This window comes from Scyliorhinus torazame, chromosome 5, assembly GCF_047496885.1.
Source record: "Scyliorhinus torazame isolate Kashiwa2021f chromosome 5, sScyTor2.1, whole genome shotgun sequence".
Taxonomy (NCBI): Eukaryota; Metazoa; Chordata; class Chondrichthyes; order Carcharhiniformes; family Scyliorhinidae; genus Scyliorhinus; species Scyliorhinus torazame.
This window is the reverse complement of record NC_092711.1, coordinates 92,143,287-92,169,515: the sequence shown is the minus strand read 5'-3', so window position 1 is coordinate 92,169,515 and position 26,229 is coordinate 92,143,287. Positions and strand designations below refer to the sequence as shown.

Genomic DNA, 26,229 nt, shown 5'->3' with positions numbered 1-26,229 from the left:
GACAATTCTAGTTTCTCTGGAACCGCTTTCCCTTTGCTCACACTCTCCCTCCTCCCTGGGCTGAAATCCAATCCCATCTCAGCATCTGCACCATTTCTTTGCTCCACTCCCAGTTTTCTCCCTCCCTCTCCTCTGCCTGGGTTCAGTTCTCCAGCTCCTGTCTGCAGACTGACAATAAAATCAATGGGTCTTATTGGGGTTTGGGGCCTCCAGCGGGTGTTTGTGAATCCTCCCCGCCCACCTGCCAGGGTTTCCTTCCTTGCCAGAGATCAGATTCCTCATTGATGATTTGAGCCCAACCTGGAACCACGCTAAATTGCCCCTTAATTGGGAGAAGAAAATTACATGAAGATTTGCGGCTCCACAAAGTGGTTCCAACTCCTCACACCCATCTCCTGAACACAGGCATTGTCAAAGTCGGGAGCGCGATCCGTGTGTGGGTCACGGGCAGGTGTCGGGTGGGTGCGCAAATCCGCACGCAGCAGCCGGCTTCTAATAATGCCGGCTGCAAGCGGCCTTCAAAATGGCCACGAACATATTTTAAAAATGCGGCCGCACTGCGCATGCGTGCCCGCTCATCGGTACGCATGCTCAGAGTTTTGCGCCTGCTCAAAGTTTTGCGCATGCTCAGAGTTTTGCCGGCTGCAAAAAGTTCGGGGGGAATGATGTGATTGGTTGCTTTCTGAACTTTGAAGTCTCTTCCTCCAAGAATGGTGAGTGATCCAACGGTGGTTTCACCGCAGCTGTAACTTCAACAAAGAGATGTCAACGTTTTTAATCTTGAGTTTTAAACATTCCAAAACAAAATGCCTGCAGGTCGTATTTGGAAGCTTTCTCAATTAATTGATTTTTAAGTGTCTTTTATTTTTGTACGTTTTTAATTGTAATGTTTCGGTGAAATGTGGGGAACCTCCAATTTGTAGAGGATGTAAACATTTTTTTCTGTTAAACTTTATCAAATACCCCCCCCCCCCCCGAACTTGTGAAAAAAAAAGCCGGCTGCGGCGGCTGTTGCCCGCGAATTTGCGCAATCGGAGATGCAGAAGATTTTTTCAAAAATTCTCTGTAATCTTCCTGCCTGAAGGGAGGCAGAGAGCAGGTCACGCCCCCCGAACATCGACATCACGGGCGCAATTGCGATTCCTCCATTTTGTCAGCAGCAAACAAAGTAAGAGAAAATAGTGGGTCGCGAAGGTCAGCCGGCGTCGGCCGCGAAGGTCGGACTGCGTGGGTCGTGAAATTCGGCCGGGTTGGATCCTGAAGGTTGGCCGGTTGGGTCCCCGGAAAAAAAGTTTGAAAACCATTGCCTTAACAAGTTGACGCATTTAGTTGGCTGACTAAAAGCATGGTGCTTAGCATAGCTGCCTCACGGCGCCAAGGACCCGGGTTTGATCCCGGCCCCGGGTCACTGTCCGTGTGGAGTTTGCACATTCTCCCCATTTCTGCATGGGTCTCAGCTCCACAACCCAAAGATATGCCGGGTAGGTGGATTGGCCACGCTAAACTGCACCTTAATTACTGTAAATTTATTTTTTAAAAGGATGGTCTCTTTCCTAATGTTCACAATTAAAGGGGTGGGTTCCCCAGGAGATGGCTGACATTTAAGGGCAATTAAATTAATAATGGACAGATATATGTCTAGTGTTGTTGCATGGTCCAGATTTGATATTTTATTTACCATTCAGTAATAAAGTAAATGTATTATTATTTCTCGTAATATAAGACTGTAGCTACGTTATAGATTTCCAGTCATCTCTTCCCTCAGAGCGTTGTTAGGCTTTGGATTTCTCTTCCACAGGGACCAGTTGTATCTGGGGGTCATTGAATATATTGAAGCACCAGGTTGACAGATATTCTATTGACAAAGGAGTTGAGGGTTATGGGGAACAGGTAGGAAAATAGAGAGAAAGCTGAGATGAGGAGGGATTTCTTCACTCGAGGAGGTGGTGAAGCTTTGGAATTCTCTACCCCAGAGGAATGTGCAGCCTCAGTTATCAGGTATGTTCAAGACAAATGTTGACAGGTTTCTAGATACTGAAGATGTCGAGGGATAGGGGGAACTTGTGGAAAAGTGGTGCAGAGGTAGAACGGCCAAGGATCGCATTGAAATGTTGAGCAGACTTGGTGGGCCGAATGGCCTACTCTTGCTGCTATTATACTCAGCCCCCTGGTCAGGAAGCAGTGAGCTGAGCTTGGATCTGTCAATCAACATGAATCAGCACCTCCAGGAGAATTGGGAGGGTGAATATTAGATACAGCAGAGTGAGAATGGAGGGAGATTGTGTGGGATGGAGATTTACAGCTTTTGGAGAATGAGAGAGGAACTAGAAATGTCTGTTCTGAATTTCTATCCTGTGCTAACTGATGACTTTTGTAAATTGTTTTTAAAGGATATTGGAAGAGGAGGAATTATAGACAGAAATCTCAAACATCACGTCTCGATGTGACAAACTCACTCGATTCCTTCTGATCTGAATATCATCAGGCTCTGAATATCATCAGCGAGAAGGATAAATGTTTGTCCGATCTGTTGGCTTCAAAAGGTTTTAAACGTGAGTGTGACTGGAAAAGCACCGAGACCCACACAACAGACACCCGAGTGAGAGTGTTCCAATGAACTGACGGTTGAAAGAGCTTAAACCAGTTACACAGCCTGATAAAAAACATCACACTATTCACAGTGAGGAGAGACAGTGCACATGTTCTGTGTGTAGACAAGGCGTCCACTGATTGTCCAACCTGGAGAGACACAAGGAGACCCAAAACATGGAGAAACCGTCGATATGCGGGGACTCTGGGAAGGAATACAGAGTCCCATCAGAGCTGGAGACTCATCGACGCAGTCACACTGGGGAGAGGCCGTTCACCTGCTCTCAGTGTTGGCAGAGATTCACTCAGTTATCCAGCCTGCAGAGACATCAGCAAATTCACACTGGGGAGAGGCCATTCAGCTGCTTTCAGTGTGGGAAGGGATTCACTCAGTTATCCAGTCTACAGACACACCAGCGAGTTCACACTGGGGAGAGGCCATTCACCTGCTCTCAGTGTGGGAAGGGATTCATTGATTCATTCAACCTGTGGAAACATCAGCAAATTCACATTGGGGAGAGACCGTTCACCTGCTCTAAGTGTGGGAAGGGATTCACGCAGTTATCCACCCTGCAGAGACATCAGCGAGTTCACGCTGTGGAGAGACCATTCGCCTGCTCTCAGTGTGGGAAGGAATTCATTGATTCATCCACCCTGCTGAGACACCAGCGAGTTCACACTGGGGAGAGGCCATTCACCTGCTCTCAGTGTGGGAAGGGATTCATTGATTCATCCACCTTGCTGAGACATCAGCGAGTTCACACTGGGGAGAGACCGTTCACCTGCTCTCAGTGTGGCAAGGGATTCACTCAGTTATCCAGTCTGCAGACACACCAGCGAATTCACACTGGGGAGAGGCCATTCACCTGCACTCAGTGTGGGAAGGGATTCACACAGTTAACCAATCTGCAGACACACCAGCGAGTTCACACTGGGGAGAGGCCATTCACCTGCTCTCAGTGTGGGGAGGGATTCATTCATTCATCCAACCTGCAGTCACACCAGCGAGTTCACACTGTGGAGAAGCCATTCACCTGCTCTCAGTGTGGGAAGGGATTCACTTGGTTATCCAGTCTGCAGAGACATCAGCGAGTTCACACTGGGGAGAGACCATTCACCTGCTCTCAGTGTGGGAAGGGATTCATTCATTCATCCAACCTGCAGAGACACCAGCGAGTTCACACTGGGGAGAAGCCATTCACCTGCTCTTAGTGTGGGAAGGGATTACATAGCAAATAGGAGCAGGAAGAGACCATTTTGCCCTTAGTACTTGCTCTGCCATTCATTATGATCATGGCTTATCATCCAACTCAATAGCCTAATCCCGCTTTCCCCTCCATCTCCTTTGATCCCCTTCGCCCAAAGTGCTATATCTAACTGCTTCTTGAAAACATACAATGTATTGGCCTCAACTATTTCCTGTGGTAACAAATTCCACAGGCTCACCACTCTCTGGTTGAAGAAATTACTCCTTATCTCTGTCCTAAATGGTCTACCCCGTATCCTCAGACTGCGACCTTCGGTTCTGTACACTCCCACCCTCGGGAAAATCTTTCCTGCATCTCTCCTGTCAAATCCTGTTAGAATATTCTAGGTTTCTATGAGACCCCCCATTCTTCTGAACTCCAGCGAATACAATCTTAACTGATTCAAACTCTCATACGTCAGTCCCACCATCCCAGGATTCAGTCTGGTAAACCTTTGCTGCTCTCCCTCTGGAGCAAGAACATCCTTCCTCAGATCAGGAGACCAAAACTGCACACAATATTCCAGGTACAGCCTCGCCAAGGCCCTGTTTAATTGCAGCAAGATATTCCTGCTCCTGTACTCTAATCTGCTCGCAATGAAAGCTAGCATAGCATTTACCTTCTTTGCCGCCTGCTGCAGCTGCATGCTTACCTTCAGTGGCTGGTGTACGAGGATACCCAGGTCTCGTTGCACATTTCCCCTCTCCTAATCTATGGTCGTTCAGATAATAGTCTGCCTTCTCATTTTGTTACCTTATCTAAATAGTTAATATATAGGGTAGTACAGTGGTTAGCACTGCTGCCTCACGGCACTGAGGATCAGTGTTCAATACTACCCCAGGTCACTGCCTGTGTGGAGACAAGTTCTCCCTGTGTCTCTGTGGGTCTCACCCCCATAACCCAAAGATGTGCAGGGTAGGTGAATTGGCCACACTAAATTGCCCCTTAATTGGTAAAAAAGAATTGGGTACTTTAAATTTTTAAAAAAATCATTAATATATCTTGTGAATATCTGGGGTCTGAGCACCGATCTCTGAGGTACCCCACTAATCACTGCCTGCCAATTTGAAAAAGATCATTAATTCCTACTCTTTGTTTCCTGCCTGCCAACCAGTTTTCTATCCATCTCAATATACAGCCCCGAATCCCACGTGCTTTTATTTTACGCACTAATCTCTTATGCGGGACTTTGGTCAAAAGCCATCTGAAAGTCCAAATATGCCACATGCACTGGCTCTCCCTCGTCAACTCTACCAGTTACACCCTCAAAGAACTCCAGTAGATTTGTCAAGCATGGTTTCCCCTTTAAAGATCAATGCCGAGTCTGCCCACTGTTTTCTAGGGCTGCACGGGAGTACTGTTGCTTTACAACGCCAGGGTCCAGGGTTCGATTCCTGGCTTGGGTCACTGTCTGTGCGGAGTCTACATGTTCTCCCCGTGTCTGTGTGGGTTCCTCCGGCCCCTCCGGTTTCCTCCCACAAGTCTCAAAAGACGTGCCGTTAGACAATTTGGACATTCTGAATTCTCCCTCTGTGTACTCGAACAGGCGCCGGAGTGTGACGACTCAGGGCATTTCACAGGAACTTCATTGCAGTGTTAATGTAAGCCTTATGTAATTCCAGTAAAGATTATTATTATAAGTGCTTTGCTATAAAATCTTTGAGAATGGATTCTAGATTTTTCCTCTTGCCGATATCAGGCTTACTGGTTTATAATTCCCTGTTTTCCCTCTACCCCTTTTTAAATAGTGGAATTACATAAGGCACCTTCCAATCTGCAGGAATTGTTCCAGAGTCTATAGAATCCTGGAAGATGACCACCAATACATCCACTATTTCTAGAGCCATTTCTTTAAGTACTTTGGGATGCAAATAATCAGGCCCTGGGGATTTATCAGCCTTCAATCCCATCAATTTCCCCAACTCCATTTCTCTCCTAATATTGATCTCCTTCAGTTCCTCCCTCTCACTAAATCCTGTGTTCCCCAAATGTCTGGTGCTGATTTGTGCCCTCATTTGTGAAGACAGAACCAAAGTATTATTTATTTGCTCAGCCATTTCTTTGTTCCCTATTATCCATTCCCCTGTTTCTGACTGTAAGGAACCTACATTTGTGTTCACCAATCTTTTTCTCTTCACATTCCTGTAGAAACTTTTACAATCAGCTTAATTTCCTGTTTATGCCATTCCCAACATCATCACTGCAGTTTGGGGTCTATATACGATGCCCACTAACTATTTGCCCCTTGGTGTTTCTCAGCTCTACCCATACAGATTCCACATTGTCGGAGCTAATATCCTTCCTCACTATTGCATTAATTTCCTCTTTAACCAGCACTGCCACTCCACTGCCTTTTCCTTTTTGTCTGTCCTTCCTAAATACTGAATATATTCAATTCCCATCCCTGGTCACCCTGCAGCCATGGCTCCATAATCCCCATTATCTCACACCCGTTTACGTCTATTTGCACGATTCACTCGGTTATGCCATCTGCAGTCACACCAGGGAGTTCATACTGGGAGGAGGCCATTCACCTGCCCTCAATGTGTGAAGAGATTTAGTAATTCATCGCACTTTCTGAGACACCAACAAGTTCACAACTGATTACAGGGATTGGATTCTGCTGTTATTGTTCCTTTCTCAATTACATCCAGGATTGTTCATTCTGTTGGTCAATGGGGATGGTCAGAGGGTTTCTTTCTGCTGGACTGGCCGGTCTCACAACTTCGTCTCCAGTGGCCTGATTTGCTCTGAGCCTTCTTCCGAATATCTGGTTTCACATTTCGCAAGGATCAAAGAGTGAAAAGTGAGGTTAGAAAACGTTTCATTACCATTTCTGTTTGGAAACCTCAAAATCATGCCACGTTGTCATGAAGATGGGCTATGGTGGTTACATGGTTCTTTTGTTTAATTGACCTTGGTGCTTCTCACAGAAAAAAACTTCTATCAGGGTATGAGGGGCAAGTTGTCTGAGGTGACCTGGGAAACTACATTAAATAGTATGGTGGGAGAAAGGCAATCACCAATATTGAAGGAATTATTACAGATTTACACGGGGATCGGTTAGCACATTTGGCTTGATGGCTGGTTTGTGCTGAGTGACACCAACAGCACAGATTAAATTCCCATATCGGGGGCAGCACGGTGGCGCAGTGGTAGCACGGTAGCCTCATGGTGCTGAGGTCCCAGGTTCGATCCCGGCTCTGGGTCACTGTCTGTGTGGAGTTTGCACATTCTTCCCGTGTTTGCGTGGGTTTCGCCCCCACAACCCAAAGATGTGCAGGGTAGGTAAATTGGCCACACGAAATTGCCCCTAAATTGGAAAAATGAATTGGGTACTCTAAAATTTAAAAAAAATTGCCATATCGGCTGAGGTTAGCTGTGGTCTGTGTCGGTATTTATGCTCCACATGATCCTCCACCCGCCCCTCTACATCTCCCCCATCAGCATCTCCTTCTATTGTTTCCCTCTCATGTATGTATCTAGCTTCCTGTTCAATGGATTCATGCTGTTCACCTCAACCACTCGCTGTGAGAGTGAGTTCCACATTCTCACCACTCGCTGGGTAAAGAGGTTTCTACTGAAATTCTTATTGGATTATTGAATCCCTTCATAATCTTAAAGGCTTCCATCAGGTCACCCATCAGTCTTCGCTTTCCCAGAAAAAAGCAGCCCCAGTCTTTCCTGAGTGTTAAATGCTCTCAGTTCTGTATATTATGAATCTTTCTTGCACCTTCTCCAGTTCCTCTATTTCCTTTTTCTAAATGGAGATCACCAATGTTGACAGAGCTCCCAGTGTAGTCGAACCATCGTTTTTGGACATTTCCTCTGTGCTTTTCAATTCTATCCCTCTGGAATGGAACCCTATATATGGGCCTCACACTTTAGGAAAGATGTGAAGTTCTTGGAGCGGGTGTAGAGGACATTAACGAGAATGGCACCAGAGATGAGGGACTCCAGTTAGTTGGAGACTGGAGCAGCTGAATTTCTCTCCTGAGATCACAGCATCTGGAGGGTGGGGAATGGGGCCATTCAGCCCTTTGAGACCGTGTCGGCTCCCTGTGGAGGAAGCCAGTCTGTCCATTGCCCCATTCTTTCCCCGAATCCCTGTGGGTTTATTTCTCTCAGTACCCGTCCAATTTCCGATTGAAATCCTTCCGTTGTCTCTGCATCTCCTACCTCATCGGCAGTAGGTTCCAGGTTGTTACCACTCGCTTTACATGTACACAAGGCTGCTCGAGCACAGAGGCGTCTATTTGGCCCATTTTTCCCGTGCCAGCTCTTTGTACAGCGACCCATTTAATCCCAGAGTTCGGCTATTTTGTTTTCTTTTTCAGAATGCATCAAATTCCTTTTTGGAAGTTACAGTCCAATGAGATTCCAGCACCATTTATAGACAGTGCATTCCAAATCACAACAACCCGCTGTGTTTTACATCAAATAATTGTGGATATGGAGGTTTACAGAGTGTCAATGACGTGGTTATTACACAAAATTAAGACTCAATCTTTATCAATGATTCTGGTGAGGACAGAGTGTAATATATCCTAGTTTTTGCGGATAATTAGTACAAATGTACATTTCTATAAAACCTCTCACTACCACTGGACCTCCTAAAGTGTTTTAAAGCCAATGGAGTACTTTGAAACATATTCACTGTTGTAATGTAGGAAGCTGTAAGTGCGCATGTGTGATCACATTTAATCTTAAAATTGTCATTTTCACAGTGTATTCACTCATTAATAACAAGGTCAAGGAAGCCCTTTTGTACCTTAAACATATGACTTCCTGCAGCCATTTCACCTTCTGTTCCTTTTCTATATTAACTATGTATTGATTTCATAGCAAAAAAGAACAAATAAATGAACGATTATTCAGTAGTGAACATCGATTATCATTAGTGAATTTGTGTGTGTGGTAATTATATTGCAAAGACTAGGGGCGAAATTCTCCCCCAACGGCGCGATGTCTGCCGACTGGCGCCAAAAACGGCGCCAATCAGACGGGCATCGCGCCGTCCCAAAGGTGCGGAATGCTCCGCACCTTTGGGGGCTGAGCCCCGACATTGAGGGGCTAGGCCGGCGCCGGAGGGATTTCCGCCCCGCCAGCTGGCGGGAATGGCGTTTGTTGCCCCGCCAGCTGGCGCGGAAATGCGGCGCATGCGCGGGAGCGTCAGCGGCCGCCGACAGTTTCCCGCGCGTGCGCAGTGGGTAGAGTCTCTTCCACCTCCGCCATGGTGGAGGGCGTGGCGGAGGTGGAAGGGAAAGAGTGCCCCCACGGCACAGGCCCGCCCGCGGATCGGTGGGCCCGATCACGGGCCAGGCCACCGTGGGGGCACCCCCCCGGGGTCAGATCGCCCCGCGCCCCCCCCCAGGACCCCGGAGCCCGCCCACGCCACCTGGTCCCGCCGGTAAATACCAGCTTTGATTTACGCCGGCGGGACAGGCAATTTCTGGGCGGGACTTCAGCCCATCCGGGCCAGAGAATTGAGCGGGGGGGGGTCCCGCCAACCGGCGCGGCCCGATTCCCGCCCCCGCCCAATCTCCGGTACCGGAGACTTCGGCAGGGGCGGGGGCGGGATTCACGGCGGTCAACGGCCGTTCTCTGACCCGGCGGGGGGTCGGAGAATGACGCCCATGATCTTTATTTTAAAAGATAACACCATCAACAAAAATGTTTCCAGAAACTGCAGAGCGATCAGAATTTGTTTGAAAAAATAAATTCTTTGTAATTTTGAGAAGTTACTAGTTCTGCCAAGACTATATGGGCTGAGCAGTGGTGTAATGGTATTGTTACTGGGCTAGTAATTCAGAGACCCAGGTTAATGCTCTCGGGATCTGGGATTGAATCTGGCTACGACAGATATTGAAATTGAATAAAAGTTTCAAAGTAAAAGTCTCATGATGGTTAGAAAAAGCCGTCTGGGTCACAAATGTCCTTTAGGAAATCTGCTCTCCTTCCATGGCCTGGCCTACACGTGACTCCAGATCCACAGCAATGTTGCGCCCTCTGAAATGGCCTCGCAAGACACTTAGTTCAAGGGCAATTGGAATGAGCAGTAAATGCTGGCCCAGCCAGTGACGCCCACCTCCCATGAATGAATAATTTTTAAGGCGGCTCATTGTTCAACCTGAAGATGAGTAAGAAACTGTCTCTTTGATTGGATTTGATTTATTGTCACGTGTACCGAGGTACAGTGAAAAGTATTGTTCTGCGTACAGTCCAGACAAATCATTCCACACATGGAAAAACAAAATGCGGATCTTGGCAGTTTGCTCAGTTCACTAAAGAATTTAATGGCTTTGGAGATGCAGATTAACATTTTAATCACTGTCTGAAACAAACCTAATAGTAATGTATGCTCATATAGACAGACACAAACAATACTGTAACTGAATTCGAGGAAATGGCAGAGATTTAACTAAAACACCTTGAGAAATTCGACCTTAATGACAGAGAAACAGGAAAAGCCACTCGGGGAGATGAGGAAATCCAGGCTCAGTGCGGATTTGCTGTCACCCCTCCTTTCTTATACATGAACGGGATTTAGGCTGCACAATGTTTCACACCAAAACACAGAGGGGTCAAATATAAGCAACACCTAATTCTCAATTCACTTCCATTTAACTATATTTGACTTTGTTTAAAAGCTGACTGTGGTCAAACTGAACAAAGATTCATGAGATTTGTATTACCCAGTGAAAAGCTTTCTTTTCTTGGTCAGTCATGTTTGCAATTCAATGGTGTATATTTCAGAGTTTATTCAGGGTGAAGATTCGAGATCTATTCAATTCAAAATGAAGTCATATATAACAAATAAATATACTGATGTTCAACATAGAATAATTAAACAAATATTGAGTAAAATGTATGGAAATTTTCTACAGGATGATAAGAATGATGCATTAATGATTGAACAGAGAGCAGTGTCCCATTAGATATTTGCTGAACAAATGCTAAAGTTCAATGTAAGTTCAATATCTTATGGTCTTACAAGTTGAGACCATTGGGTATTGTGCTTCCAGCTGTTTCTGTAGCATGGAGGTTATCACATTCACCTAACGCGCAAAAGGTGCCTGGTCCGAAACTGGCAGAAGCATTTGATGCTTCTCATTTAGGATGTGGAGATGCCGGCGTTGGACTGGGGTGGGCACAGTAAGAAGTCTTACAACACCAAGTTAAAGTCCAACAGGTTTGTTTAGAATCACTAGCTTTCAGAGCGCATCTCCTTCCTCAGGTGAATGAAGATGTAGGTTCCACAAACACATATGTAGAAAAATTCAATGATGCCAAATGGTACTTTGAATATGAGTCTTTGCAGGTAATTAAGTCTTTACAGGTCCAGGTGGTGCGATAGAGAGGGATAATCACAGGTTAAAGAGGTGTGAATTGTCTATAGCCAGGACAGTTGGTAGGATTTCGCAAGCACATGTAATGTAACATGAATCCAGGGTCCCAGTTGAGGCCGGACTCATGTATGTGGAGCTTGGCTATCAGTTTTTGTTCGGCCACTCTGCGTTGTCGCGTGTCCTGAAGGGCAAACGCTTACCCGAAGATCAGAGGCTGAATGCCCTTGACTGCTGAAGTGTTCCCCGACTGGAAGGGAACATTCCTGCCTGGCGATTGTTGCACAATGTCCATTCATTCGTTGTCGCAGCATCTGCATGGCCTCGACAATGTACCACGCCTCAGGACATCCTTTGCTGCAGCGTATGAAGTACATAATATTGGCCAAGTCGCACCATTACACGTGTTCTCACGTGTAATGGTGATACCCATGTTGATGATCTGGCACGTCTTGCAGAGGTTACCATGGCAGGGTTGTGTGGTGTCATGATAGCTATTCTGAATGCTGGGTAATTTGCTGCAATCAATGGTCGGTTTGAGGTTGCGCGGTTGTTTAGAGGCAAGCAGTGTTGATGACCTTGGCAAGATGTTCGTTTTCATCGATGACGTGTTGAAGGCTGCGAAGAAGATGTCGTAGTTTCTCCGCTCCAGGGAATTCATCAGGTGAATGAGGCACCGGGAGTTTTTCCACAGACCCCAAGAGGCCTACAGCGAACCCAATGAGACAACCAATGAATCGGAACAGCAGACCGAGAGATCTGTGGGACTGGAAGATCCAGCCAGCAGGAAGGACTGGAAAACCTCACCCATTAAAACAATCCGATCAGCTGATTCTACAGCTCCTCTTCCACTAAACCACTCAGTAAAACTGCCTCGAAGACCTTTCTTCCAAATTCTGAACTCACATCTTTCTCCTCGTTTCCTGCTGTCTCCCATCATGCTCTCTCAGCGCTCATCGTCTGTGAAACTTACCCTTTGCTCCTTTGACCCAATTCTCACTAAACTGTTTAACATCGAACTTCCACAATCATATAATTTACAGTGCAGAACAGGTCATTCGGCACATCAAGGCTGCACTGGCCCTTGGAAAGAGCACCCTTCTCAAGCTGACACCTCCATAACCCAATAACCCCACTTAACCCTTTTGGACACAAAGAGCAATTTAGCATGGCCACTCCACCAAACCTGCACATCTTTGGACTGAGGGAAAACCGAGCACCCGGAGTAAACCCACGCAGACACGAGGAGAATGTGCAGACTCCGCACAGACAGTGACCCAAGCGGGAATCAAACCTGGGACAGTGGAGCTGTGAAACAACTGTGCTAACCACTGTGCTACTGTGCGGCTCCTGATTTATTGGATTCAAGTTCAAATACAAGCCACGATGAAGCATCTGCCGTGGTGGGGTTTGAACCTGCATTCTCAGAGAATTGTGCTGGGTCTCAGGATGACTCATCCAGTGACAATACCACTACACCATCACCTCCCCAGTCAAGCATTTTGCAGAGCTCGTCTGGGATATGAACCCGGGACCTCTCGCATTTTGGAAACCCCCTCAGCGAAAATCATACCCCACGGTTTTGACGGTATCTCCATGGAGTTAGTGTCTTTGTCCGATTCCTCTTTAGACAATCAAGTGAAGCTTGGTCCTCACACAGAACATGTGTCTGGTTTCTCCCCTTAGTGAATGGTGTGGTGTTTTTTTTCAGGCTGTAACTGGTTAAAGCTCTTTCCACAGTCAGTTCACTGGGACACACTCACTCGGGTGCGTGTGTGTCTCGGTGCTTTGCCAGTCACACTGATGTTTTTAATATTTTCCCACAAACAGAACAATCATTTTTCTTTCCACATTTATAGTCAGGATATTCAGGTCCTGATCAATTGAGTGACACTGTCGGATCTTAATGTGATATTTGGTTTGTGTTTCCTGTCTGAAAATCCTCTCCTCATGCCCTGGAAAAGGAGTTTACAAAGGTCACACTATCAGTACACGATAGAAATTCAGAACAGACAATTCCAGTTTCTGGGGAACATTTTGTTTCTCTCTTCTGTCCCCAAAGTTGTAAATCCCCGTCCCACACACTCTCCCTCCTCCCTGGGGCTGAAATCCAAATAAAGTATGAGATCATTATTTCTGTATCCTTTTACCAAAGTTATATAATTAGAAGTAAGAATATGCTTTATAAGTCACTTCATTCATGACTTGTGACAGACATTAATCTGAATGACCCTGACTGAGCAGACAGAATAACAGATGTGAACCTGGTGTCCAGAACTGACCATGTGGAGATTTGATGAACAATCGCGAAGGTCGTTTCTCCAAATCTTCCAGGGTTTCCTTTGTTCTTCCTCCCCCTCTCAAACTAAGTTATACCGGATATCAGACTCAGGGCCCATTCTGGTTCTCTTCCTGCTGACTAAATAACTTAAATCAAATATGGAGAAGACTGAATCCACTGTTCGGTCACTGCTCCAATCTCCATTCCTGACATACCGACTCTACCCCTCTCCCTGGCAACAGTCTGAGACTTAGCCAGTCTCTTTGTAAACTTAGTTTCATACTTGATCCAATATGAGCTTCTGACCTCATAGAATTTAGTGCAGAAGGTGGCCATTCGGCCCATCGAGTCTTCACCGGCCCTTGGAAAGAGCTCCCTAGCTCAGCCCACACCTCCACCTATCCCCGTAACCCCCGCTAACCTTTTTTAGATACTAAGGCAATTTACCATCGTCACCTCCCGATTGGACAATTCCATTACACACCTGGCTGCTCTCCCACATTCTACCTCTGGAAGCTTAAAGCCATCTAAAAGTCTGCTACCCATGTCTTAATTCACAGCAAGTTCCTTTCCCCTACGATCCCTGTGCTCCGAGACTTGCATTCTCTCCCAGTCAATTCTCACCCTTGATTTCAAATCCCTCCATGGCCTCGTCTCTCCCTGTGTCTGTCATCTCCTCCAGCCCCACAACCCCCTGAGATATCTGCACAGCTCTGATCCTGGGCTCTTGTACACCCTCGATTCCAATTACTCCGCCATGGTTTTAAGTTCCCTCGGCCCCAAGCACTGAATTCCCTCCCTAAACCTCCCCGTCTCCACCTCACTCACCTCCTTTCAGACTCTTTAAAACTCGCCTCTTTGACTAAGTTTTTGGCCACCTGTCCTAATATCTCCTTTTGTGTCTGGGTGTCTCACTTTGTTTTATAATGTTCCTGTGAAGTTGACCGGGATGATTTATGATGTTAAAGGTGTTATATAAATAGAAGTTGTTGTTGTTGACTGTAACCCTGACCTCCTGCTTTACAATATCCCATTGGTTTCACAACTCTATCTCTGATGTTTTGCGGGTTTTCAGCCTCGATAAAGACGGCGGCCGTTAACTCGGGCCTGTCACCGGGTGCAGGCCGCAGCTGTCCCCCCGCTCGATGCAAACACGGGCCCGGAAACATCTCATTGGGGTTTGGAGCCTCCTCCGGGCCGAGTCCAGCATCGGCACTGCGCATGCTCTAGCGCACAATGCCCTGGGAATGATTGACGACAACTTTCGTCCAATAGAAAAAGAGGGGCGTGCCTGGGTGATCGGGCGGGGCGGCTGGTCCTCCAACCAATCGGAGTGAATGAAGGGCGGGGCGGCTGGTCCTCCAACCAATCGGAGTGAATGAAGGGCGGGGCTGAGCCCGGTCTCCCACGTGACTACGAGCATGCGCAGTGCCGATGATAGCTCAGGATTCAGGTGGTCGGGTGGAAATCTTTCGCCGGTCAGATCCCGCTCGGTGAGTCATGAGGGAGGAATGGGGCCGGCGGATGGGTCGGGAGGCTTCACAAAGACTCCGTGTCGTTCCCAAGCCCCGAATACGAAGCTCGGATGCAGCAGTTGAACCGGCGAACGCTGCTCGGGCTTTTCCCCGAGACAGGCCCGGGTGGCCGAAGTGTGCGGCTCGGCGCATGCGTAGTGAGCGAGAGCCCCGGGTTTTGCTCGGAGGGAGTGAGCTCAGATTTACCTGAGGGATATCTGTACCCGCCGGGGTTAAATTACAAAACTAGATTGCACAAAAGAGTCAGAGACACGATGACACAGAGAATAGCATTCGGCCCATTGAGTCCATGCTAGCTCTCTGGGGCAATCCAGTCAGTGCCATTCTCCTGCTCGATCCCTGTATGCTCACAGATTTATTTCCCTCAAATGTCTATCCAATTTCCTTTTGAAATCAAATGATTTATGTGTCTATTTTCAAACTCCCTCAAAGGCAGCAAGTTTCAGCTCATTGCCGCCTGCTGTGTAAAAACATATCTCATATCACCTCATATCTCCTGTACCTTTTACATACAAACTCGGAACAGGCCACTCGGCCCCTCGAGCCTGCTCAGCATTCAATAAGATTGCGGCTGATCTCATTCTAACGTTAACTCCACATTCCTGCCTACCCCGATAACCTTTCACCCCTTTGCTCATCAAGAATCTATCCAGCTCTGCCTTAAAAATATTCAAGGACTCTGCTTCCACTGCCTTTTAAGGACGTGATTTCCAAAGTCTTACAACCCTCAAGAGAATAAAAAGTCCTCATCTCCATCTGAAATGGGTGACCCCTTATTTTGAAACAGTGATGCCCTCGTTCTCGATTCCCCCACAAGAGGAAACACCTTCTCCACATCCAACTTGTCAACCCTCGGGATCTGATATAGTTCAATCCAGGTTTTACCCAAAACTTTAAATCTGTGTCCCAAGTGCTTCTACGATCAGTAAATGGAAACAGAGTTTCTTTGTCCACCTGATGGAAATCTGGCATAATCTTGTGTCCCTGAATCAAATCTCCCCTCAACCTCCTTTGCTGGAACCATTCTGGTAAATTTCCTCTGCACCTTCTCCAAGAACCTTCACATCCTTCCTGAAGAGTGGTGACCAGAGCTTTATAAAGATTCATAGAATAGAATTAGTACCATCGAATTCCTTCAGTGCAAAAGTGGGCCATTCGGCCCATCGAGTCTGCTCTCATTCTCTGAAAGGGCACCCTACCTAGGCCCCCCCCCCACCCTGTCCCTGTAACCCCATAGGTCCACCTAATCTGCACATCCCTGGACACTAACGGGCAATTTATCAAGACCATTCCACCTAACTTGCCCTTCTTTGGACTGTTGGCGGAAACCTGGGCATCGGGTGGAAACCCACACAGACATGGGGAGAAAGTGCAAACTCCACACAGACCGTCACCAAGGCCGGAATTGAACCCGGGTCCCTGGCACTGTGAGGCAGCAGTGCTAGTCACCAGAAGCATAGTTTCAGGATCAATATTTCTATTCATGAAGCTCAAGGTCGAATATACTTTGCCAACTACTCTCTTAATATGTCTTGTAGATATACAAAATCCCATTTCACCCCTTTCTCTCGCCTCCCAAAGAGGTCAATTGGGTTTTATGACAATCCTGCCATTTTCATGGTCACATTTTCCCAGTGCCGGCCCCACAAGTGACCAGATTCATTCAGCTCAATTTCAAATCTGCCTTTGTGTTTTTGTGGGCTCTCTCACACTCCCTATTTACTGTTTTTAAATCAGTTTCACAGGTGTTAGAAGGGGACGCTTCAAAGTCTGGAAACTCAAACCAAACATCACATCAGGATCTGACAGAGTCCTCTATTTATCATATCCTGAATATCAGCGGATTTCGAACATGGAAGGAAAAAGCATCATTCACAGTGGGGAGAAACCGTTCTTGATTTGTGTGTGTGGACGAGGATTCGCTCTGTCATCAGGCCTCACAAGCCACAAATGCAGTCACACTGAGGAGAAACCGTGGAAATGTCCGGACTGTGGGAAAGGATTCACTGTCCCATCCAAGCTGGAAACACATCAACGCAGTCACACTGGAGAGAGACCATTCACCTGCTCAGAGTATGGGGAGGGATTCACTCAGTCATCCACTTTTTCCACACACCAGCGAGTTCACACTGGGGAGAGGCCATTCACCTGCTCAGAGTGTGGGAAGAGATTTACTTTTTCAGTCCACCTGCTGAGTCACCAGCGAATTCACACTGATGAGAGACCGTTTCATTGTCCAGACTGCAGGAAGTGCTATAAACGTTCTGGGGAACTGATTCGCCATCAACGTGTTCACACTGACGAGAGACCGTTCAGGTGCTCTCACTGCGGGACTGGGTTCAGGCAATCATCTGACCTCACTGTACATCAGCGAAGTCACACTGGGGAGACACCATTTGCCTGCTCCCAATGTGGGAAGGGATTCACGCGATCATCTAACCTGCAGAGGCACCAGCGAATTCACACTGGAGAGAGGCCATTCACCTGCTCCAAGTGTGGGAAGGGATTCACGCGATCATCTGACCTGCAGAGGCATCAGCGAATTCACACAGGAGAGAGGCCATTCACCTGCTCCAAGTGTGGGAATGTATTCACCACTTCATCCCATCTCCTGAGACACCAACAAGGCCACAAGTAACTGCAGTGATTCGATTTTGCTGTTCCTCACATTCAGGACTGAACCATGTTCATTTGGGTCTTTGCTCATTTACAGGGGCTAATATTCTGGTTAGAAGTCAAATTAATTAATTTGTGTTAAACGTGCAGTGTTGCAACATTTTAATATCTCTGACACAAGTTATTCCTTTTGAAGTACTCTAGCTCTCCCCTGTCTCTTCCATCCTCACCTCCAACAAGAAGTGTGAGGAGCTTTTGGAGCTTCTTTGTGACTGAGATTGAGTCAATCCGATCAGCTGCCTCTGCTGCTTCCCTCCCTTCCACGAGCCCACCGGACCAAACTGTCTCTAAATTTCATCCTTTCCCGAGCCCTGAACCCACTTCTTTCTCTAGTTTCTCTCCCATCTCCCCTCATGCCCTCTCAGAGCTCATCTTGTCCATGAGACCAGCTCCTGCTCCATCGACCCAATTCCCACTGAGCTACTGATCAGCCAACTGTCCATGGATATTGTCAACATTTCTCTCTCTTCAGGTACTGAGCATCTGTCCTTCAAATCTGCCATCATCACCCCCTCCTCAATAAAACAAATCCTTGACCCTGCCATCCTTACAAATTACTGCCCCATCCCTCTCCTCTCCAAACTATTTGATCATGTTGTCACCTCCCAAATCCTTGCCCATCTTCCCCAGAACTCCCATGTTTGAATCCCTTCAATCTGCCTGTCACAGTAGTGAAATACAGGAGACAAACCAAATCTTTCTCAGAGAGAAGACAGACAATCTGGGAGCTTGGATGCAAGGGTGGCACGGTAGCACAGTGGGTAGCACTGTTGCTTCACAACGCCAGGGTCCTGGGTTTGATTCCCGGCTTGGGTCACTGTCTGTGCGGAGTCTGCACGTTCTCCCTGTGTCTGCGTGGGTTTCTTCCGGGTGCTCCGGTTTCCTCCCACAGTCCAAAGATGTGCAGGTTAGGTGGATTGACTATGCTGTATTGCCCTTCGTGTCCAGAAATGTTCGGTGGGGTTACTGGGTTACGGGGATAAGGTGGAGGTGTGGGCTGAAGTGGGATGCTCTTTCCAAGGGCTGGTACAGACCTGATGGGTCGAATGGCCTCCTTCTGCACTGTAAATTCTCTGATTCTATGAGGTGAGATTATCCTTTCTGAGCTCCAGCCAGGTGATGTTAAACACTCAGGCGGGAAAGGCAAAAATCTACAACGTGTTTAAAACAGCTGATTTATTTCACCAATATCGAGAATGTTAACTCCAGTCCCTTACAGAGGTTATTATTTCAATCTAAACCCCTCGGTCATTGATCTCTCTAGTCATAGAATTAGAATCATACATTATTGAATTTACAATGCAGAAGGAGGCCATTCGGCCCATCGATTCTGCACCAGCCCTTAACCCCACTTAAGCCCACACCTCCAGCTGTTCCCACAACTCCGTAACCCCACCTAACCTTTTTGGACACAAGGGCAATTTAGCATGGCCAATCCACCTAACCTGCACATCTAATCATCGCCCCTTGACATTCACTGGCATTACAATTGCAGAATACCCCACAATCAACATCCTGGGGGTGCTATTGATCAGAAACTGAACTGGACAAACCACATTAATACTACCAGGCTACCAGGGCAGGTCAAAGGCTAGGAATCCTAAGGCGAGTAACTCACCTCCTGCCCCCCCCAAAGCCTGTCCATCATCTGCAAGGCACAAGTCAGGCGTGGAATGGAATACTCTCCATTTGCCTGGATGAGTGCAGCTCCAACAGCACTCAAGAGGCTCAACATCATCCAGACAAATCGGCTCGCTTGATTGCTCCTCCGTCCACAAACATCAACCATCCATCACCGACAAACAGTGGCAGCCGTGTGTACCATCTACAAGATGCACTGCAGTAACTCACCAATGTTCCTTCGTCATCACCTTCCAAATCCATGACCACTATCATCCAGAAGGCCAAGAGCAGCAGATCACTGGGAACCCTATCACCTGGAGGCTCCCTCCAAGTCACTCACCACCCTGACTGGGAAATATATCACCGTTCTTTTGCTGTCTCTGGGACAAAATCCTGGCACTCCCTCCCTAACAGCACAGTGGGTGTACCTACACCTGAAGGACTGCAGCGGTTCAAGAAGTAAACTCCCCACCATGTTCTGAAGGGCATTGAGGGATGGGCAATAAATGCTGGCCTAACCAGTGAAGCCCACATCCCATAAATAAATTCAAAAAATCTACAGCTTTCTTTCTCACTGCCAAAAGGAGGACTGTAAATGACTTAATGCTGTCCCCATGTTAAAGTCTAAAGCATTGATAGAGAACTCAAGAAGCATGGAATCATGTCCTGGGAAATCTAGAATCCCACTGGAAATACCCCACCAATCACAAACATACCTCTCGACCACTGTCCTTTGCTTCCTGCTGCTCCAGCTGATTCACTTCCTGCACTTGTGATCGTTCTGGACATGAGAAGTATCCTGGTTTTCCCACGTGGAACAGGCAGGAATCCCAGCCAAGTCTTTAGTTATTTGATTTGTTGACTTAAGCAAAATAAACTTAAGATTAAAATAAATAAAGATTCATCAGCTTCTCCCCAATCAGCTTCTTCCATTGAGCTGAAGTCACCTTTTATCAGGAATTCACTGAAATGTTTTTGTTCATTGTTTTTTCAAATAAATTTAAAGTACCCAATTCTTTTTTTCCCATTAAGACGTCTTCTCTCTTACAATGCGAACTTCATCTTTTTTTTAAAATATATTTTATTGAAAATTTTCGATCACAATATTTTTCCCCTTACAAAACATTAAAAAAAAAGGAAATTTAACAGTGCATGTAACATAGTAACCACAGTCTAATAACAAGTCGCTAACCAACATGGTGAACTAATCATTTAACATAAAATAAAACTTCCCCCCCCCCCCCCCCGGGTTGCTGCTGCTGGTCATCTATCTACCCTCTAACGTTCCCCTAGGTAGTCGAGGAATGGCTGCCACCGCCTGGTGAACCCTTGAGCCGATCCTCTCAGCGCAAACTTCATCTGCTCCAGATTTATGAACCCTGCCATATCGTTTGTCCAGGCCTCCAGTCCGGGTGGTTTCGCTTCCTTCCACATGAGTAAAATCCTACGCCGGGCTACTAGGGACGCAAAGGCCACGACATCGGCCTCTTTCGCCTCCTGCACTCCCGGCTCATCCGCAACTCCAAATAAAGCTAACCCCCAGCCTGGTTTGACCCGGACCTTCACCACCTTCGAAATCACTCCCGTCACTCCCTTCCAATACCCCTCCAGTGCCGGGCACGACCAAAACATATGTGCGTGGTTTGCCGGGCTTCCGCCGCACCTCCCACACTTGTCCTCCACTGCGAAGAACCTGCTCAACCTTTCTCCCGTTATGTGTGCTCTATGTAGCACCTTAAATTGAATCAGGCTAAGCCTGGCGCACGAGGAAGAGGAATTTACCCTGCTTAGGGCATCAGCACACATACCCTCCTCTATCTCCTCCCCGAGCTCTTCTTCCCACTTTCCTTTTAGTTCGCCCACCAGCTCCTCCCCCTCTTCTCTCATCTCTCGGTATATCTCTGACACCTTGCCCTCCCCGACCCACACCCCCGAAAGCATTCTGTCCTGGATCCCCTGTGTCGGGAGCAATGGGAATTCCCTCACCTGTTGTCTTGTGAACGCCCTCACCTGCATATACCTAAAGAAGTTTCCCCGGGGCAGATTATACTTTTCCTCCAATGCTCCCAAACTCGCAAACGTCCCATCTATAAATAAATCTCCCACCCTCCTAATTCCTAACTGGTGTCAGCTCTGGAATCCTCCATCCATCCTCCCTGGGGCAAACCTGTGGTTGTTCCTGATTGGGGACCCCACCAGGGCTCCCCGCACACCTCTCTGTCGCCTCCATTGTCCCCAGATATTTAATGTTGCCGCCACCACTGGGTTCGTGGTAAACTTTTTTGGTGAGAGCGGTAGCGGCGCCGTCACCAGCGCCTCTAGACTCGTCCCTTTGCAGGACTTTCTCCCCAGTCTTTTCCATGCCGCTCCCTCTCCCTCCATCATCCATTTACGGATCATCGCCACATTGGCGGCCCAATAGTAGTCGCCCAAATTCGGCAGCGCCAATCCTCCTCTGTCTCTGCTACGTTGTAAGAACCCCCTCCTTACCCTCGGGACTTTCCCTGTCCACACGAAGCTCGTGATGCTCCTGTCTATTTTTTTAAAGAAGGCCTTACTGATTAATATAGGGAGACATTGAAATACAAATAAGAACCTCGGGAGGACCATCATCTTAATTGCCTGCACTCTGCCCGCCAACGACAGTGGCTGCATGTCCCACCTCTTGAAGTCCTCCTCCATTTGTTCTACCAATCGTGTCAGATTAAGTCTGTGCAAGGTTCCCCAGCTCCTGGCGATCTGAATCCCCAGGTATCGGAAGTTTCTTTCCACTTTCCTTAGAGGCAGGCCTTCTATCCCTCTACTCTGGTCCCCAGGGTGTATCACGAAAAGTTCACTCTTCCCCATGTTAAGCCTATATCCCGAGAAATCTCCGAACTCCCTCAATATCTGCATGACCTCTGTCATCCCCCCCACTGGGTCCGTCACATACAACAGTAGGTGATCCGCGTAGAGCGACACTCGGTGTTCTTCTCCCCCTCTAATCACCCCTCTCCATTTCTCAGCGCCATGGCCAGTGGTTCAATTGCCAACGCGAACAGCAATGGAGATAGCGGGCATCCCTGTCTTGTTCCTCTGTATAGTCGGAAATACTCCGATCTTTGCCGACCCGTGACCACACTTGCCGTTGGGGCCCCATAGAGGAGTTTGACCCAGCTAATAAACCCGTCCCCGAACCCAAACCTCCTTGGCACCTCCCATAAGTACTCCCACTCCACCCTGTCAAATGCCTTCTCTGCATCCATTGCCGCCACTATCTGCCTCCCCCTCTACTGGGGGCATCATTATCACCCCTAATAGCCGTCGCACGTTGACATTCAGTTGTCTCCCCTTTACGAACCCTGCCTGGTCTTCGTGCACCACCCCCGGGACTCAGACCTCTATCCTCGATGCCAGTACCTTTGCCAGTAATTTGGCGTCCACATTCAATAGTGAGATAGGTCTATAGGACCCGCACTACAGCGGATCTTTATCCCGCTTCAAAATTAGCGATATCGTCGCCTCCGACATTGTCGGGGGTAGAGTCCCTCCTTCCCTGGCCTCGATAAAAGTCCTCACCAACAGCGGGGCCAGCAGGTCCACATATTTTCCATAAAATTCCACCGGGAACCCATCTGGTCCCGGAGCCTTCCCTGCTTGCATATTCCCCAGCCCCTTAATAACCTCGTCCACCCCAATTGGTGCCCCCAGGCCTTCCATCTCCTGCTCCTCCACCCTCGGGAACCTCAATTGATCCAGGAACTGCCGCATCCCCTCTTTTCCCTCCGGGGTTTGGGACCTATACAATCCTTCGTAAAAGGTCTTAAACACCTCGTTTATCTTCCCTGCTCTCCGCACCGTAGCTCCCTTTTCGTCTCTAATTCCCCCTATCTCCCTCGCCGCTGTCCTCTTTCTCAGCTGATGGGCCAACAGGCGACTAGCTTTTTCCCCATACTCATACCTCACCCCCTGTGCCTTCCTCCACAGCACCTCCGCCCTCCTGGTGGTCAGAAGGTCAAACTCCGTCTGGAGTCGTCGCCTCTCCCTGTACAGTCCCTCCTCCGGGGCCTCCGCAAATTCCCTGTCCACCCTTAAAATCTTCCCTAGTAGTCTTTCCCTTTCCTTGACCTCTGTTTTCCCTTTGTGGGCCCTGATGGAGATCAGCTCTCCTCTGACCACCGCTTTTAGTGCTTCCCATACCACTGCCACTCGGACCTCCCCGTCGTCATTGGCCTCCAGGTACCTCTCAATACATCCCCGCACTCTTCCACAAACTCCCTCATCCGCCAACAATCCCACATCTAGTCGCCAGTGTGTTCGCTGCTCCCTCTCCTCTCCTAGTTCAAGGTCCACCCAATGCGGGGCATGATCCGAAATAGCTATGGCTGAATACTCAGCTTCTTCCACCCTCGAGATCAACGACCTTCCCAAAACAAAAAAATCTATCCGGGAGTACACTTTATGAACATGGGAGAAGAAGGAGAACTCCCTGGCCCTCGGTCTAAGAAATCGCCATGGATCCACTCCCCCCATTTGGTCCATAAACCCCTTGAGCACCTTGGCCGCTGCCGGCCTTCTTCCGATCTTAGATCTGGATCTATCTAACCCTGGGTCCAGCACGGTGTAGAAGTCCCCTCCCAATATCAAGTTTCCTACCTCCAGGTCCGGTATACGTCCCAACATCCGTCTCATAAATCCCGCATCGTCCCAATTCGGGGCATATACATTAACCAACGCGACCTCCATTCCCTCCAGCCTGCCACTCACCATTACATATCTACCTCCGCTATCTGCTACAATGCTCCTTGCTTCGAATGCTACCCATTTCCCCACCAGTATGGCCACCCCTCTATTCTTTGCATCTAGCCCTGAATGGAACACCTGTCCCACCCATCCTTTCCTTAACCTAACTTGGTCCGCCACCTTCAGGTGCGTCTCCTGGAGCATAGCCACGTCTGCCCTTAGTCCTTTCAAGTGCGCGAGCACTCGGGCCCTTTTAATCGGTCCATTCAGGCCTCTCACGTTCCACGTGATCAGCCTCACTAGGGGGCTACCTGCCCCCTTCCCGTGTCGACTAGCCATCACCTTCTCTAGGCCAGTCCCACATCCCGCTTCCACGCTCCCACTCGTTCCCCAGGTGTCGCATTCCAGCCCCGACCACCCACTCTTTAGCCATTTCCTCTTTGATTTCCGCAGCAGCAACCCAGTTATGCCCCCCCCCCCCCCCCCGCTAGATCCCCCTCTAGCGTGATTGCTCCCCCCAGATTACTTCCGCAAGTCAGCTGACTTCAACTGACCGCGGCTACTCCTGCTCACTTCTTGATCCCCCGTGTGGGGAACTCCCATCTACCTTGCGCCTATCTTCCTGCCATTATCTTTCTGGCGCGGGAACGTCTCTATAACTGACCCGCCTCTTGTGGCTCAGCTCCCTTTCCCATCCCACTCCCATTCCTCATCCTCCGCCTATGTCCCTTCTTTCCCCCCCCACTGGCGCCCACATTTCTTAGTGTCTCCCCCCTTCCCAATTTACTTCTCTATTTACATCGACAGTAACATTTCCTGCAATATCAGTCCCTCAGTTCCGATCCAATTTCTCATCTTTAATAAAGGTCCATGCTTCTTCCGCCGTTTCGAAATAATGATGTCTCTCCTGGTACGTGACCCATAGTCGTGCCGGCTGCAGCATCCCGAACTTCACCTTTTTGTGTAAGACCTCCTTGGCTCGGTTAAAACTCGCCCTCCTTCTCGCCACCTCCGCACTCCAATCCTGGTACACCCGTACCACTGCATTCTCCCATCTGCTACTCCGTACCTTTTTGGCCCATCTCAGAACCACTTCTCTATCATTAAAGCGGTGAAATCGCACGATTGTCGCCCTAGGTGGTTCTCCCGCTTTTGGTCTCCTCGCCGGGATCCGATGAGCCCCCTCCACTTCTAAGGGGCCCGAAGGGGCCTCAGCTCCCATCAACTAGCTTAGCATCGTGCTCACATAAGCCCCGCAGTCCGCTCCTTCCACTCCCTCCGGGAGACCCAGTATCCGAAGGTTCGTCCTTCGTGCTCTGTTTTCTAGGGCCTCAATCCTTTCAATGCACTTTTTGTGGAGCACCTCGTGCGTCTGTGTTTTGACCGGCAGGCCCAGGATCTCGTCCTCATTATCCGTCACCTTCTGCTCCACCACGCGGAGCTCTGTCTCCTGGGTCCTTTGTGCCTCCTTAAGCCCCTCAATTGCCTGCAGCATCGGGGTCAGCACCTCCTTCTTTAGTAGCTCCACACACCTTCTTAGGAATTCGTCTTGGTCGGGCCCCCATGTCGCCTGGGCTTTCTCCGCCGCCATCTTGTTTCTTTTTCCTTTCTGTCTCTATCGTCGAGGATTCCTCGCGCTGCAGCCACCGCCGCCGATATTTTCCTCTTTCGTTGGGGGGGGGGACTCCCTATTCACTCACCCCACACCGGATTTCGTCGCGTGAAAATTTCCCGTTGGGGCTCTTAAAAGAGTCCGAAGGTCCGTTGGAGCTGGAGCCGCCAAAACGTGCGGCTGAGCTGGTCATCGCCGCAACCGGAAGTCGCGCGAACTTCATCTTTAACCTCTAGATTTGATTAATGGACCACGAACTGTAATTCTATGAACGATGATCAGATTGATTTCAGTTTTGTGATAACCAATGAATCGTCTCACTTTATAATTGATGAATGCAGTGACTAGGATGTGCTCTCCACAGGACTGGGATGCCCTGTCATGCCTTTATTTATTCCGTTATTAACTGACTGAAGCAACAATAAACTTCAGGTTAAAATAAATAAAGCAGTTATATTCCAGGTCTCGTCCAAGAAAGGATTCTTGGCTGCCTGATCGATCTATTTAGCTACCTGTGGATAGGCACTCCAATGCCTCCCTGTTGCTCTCCAGTTCTTAGTCTCATCGTATTTGTAGTTCATTCCCTTGTCTTGTTTTC

General features: G+C 48.3%; 3 protein-coding genes across 5 annotated transcripts in view; 2 read left to right on the top strand and 1 right to left on the bottom strand.

Annotated features, from left to right (window-relative positions):
• Positions 1-26,229, bottom strand: part of LOC140421475 (uncharacterized) — an 856,937-nt gene that overhangs the window by 42,329 nt on the left and 788,379 nt on the right. The gene's annotated exons all lie outside the window — the stretch shown is intronic.
• Positions 1-26,229, top strand: part of LOC140421492 (uncharacterized) — a 50,262-nt gene that overhangs the window by 5,758 nt on the left and 18,275 nt on the right. The gene's annotated exons all lie outside the window — the stretch shown is intronic.
• Positions 2,559-8,721, top strand: LOC140421488 (uncharacterized). 2 transcript variants are annotated; one of them, XM_072506239.1, is made up of 2 exons: positions 2,559-6,642; positions 8,174-8,721. In XM_072506239.1, the coding sequence occupies exon 1, from the start codon at positions 2,767-2,769 to the stop codon at positions 3,799-3,801; it is 1,035 nt and encodes a 344-aa protein (XP_072362340.1). In that variant the 5' UTR covers positions 2,559-2,766; the 3' UTR covers positions 3,802-6,642; positions 8,174-8,721. The 2 variants fall into 2 exon arrangements, with proteins under 2 accessions (XP_072362340.1, XP_072362339.1); XM_072506238.1 differs by having other exon boundaries at positions 2,559-6,647.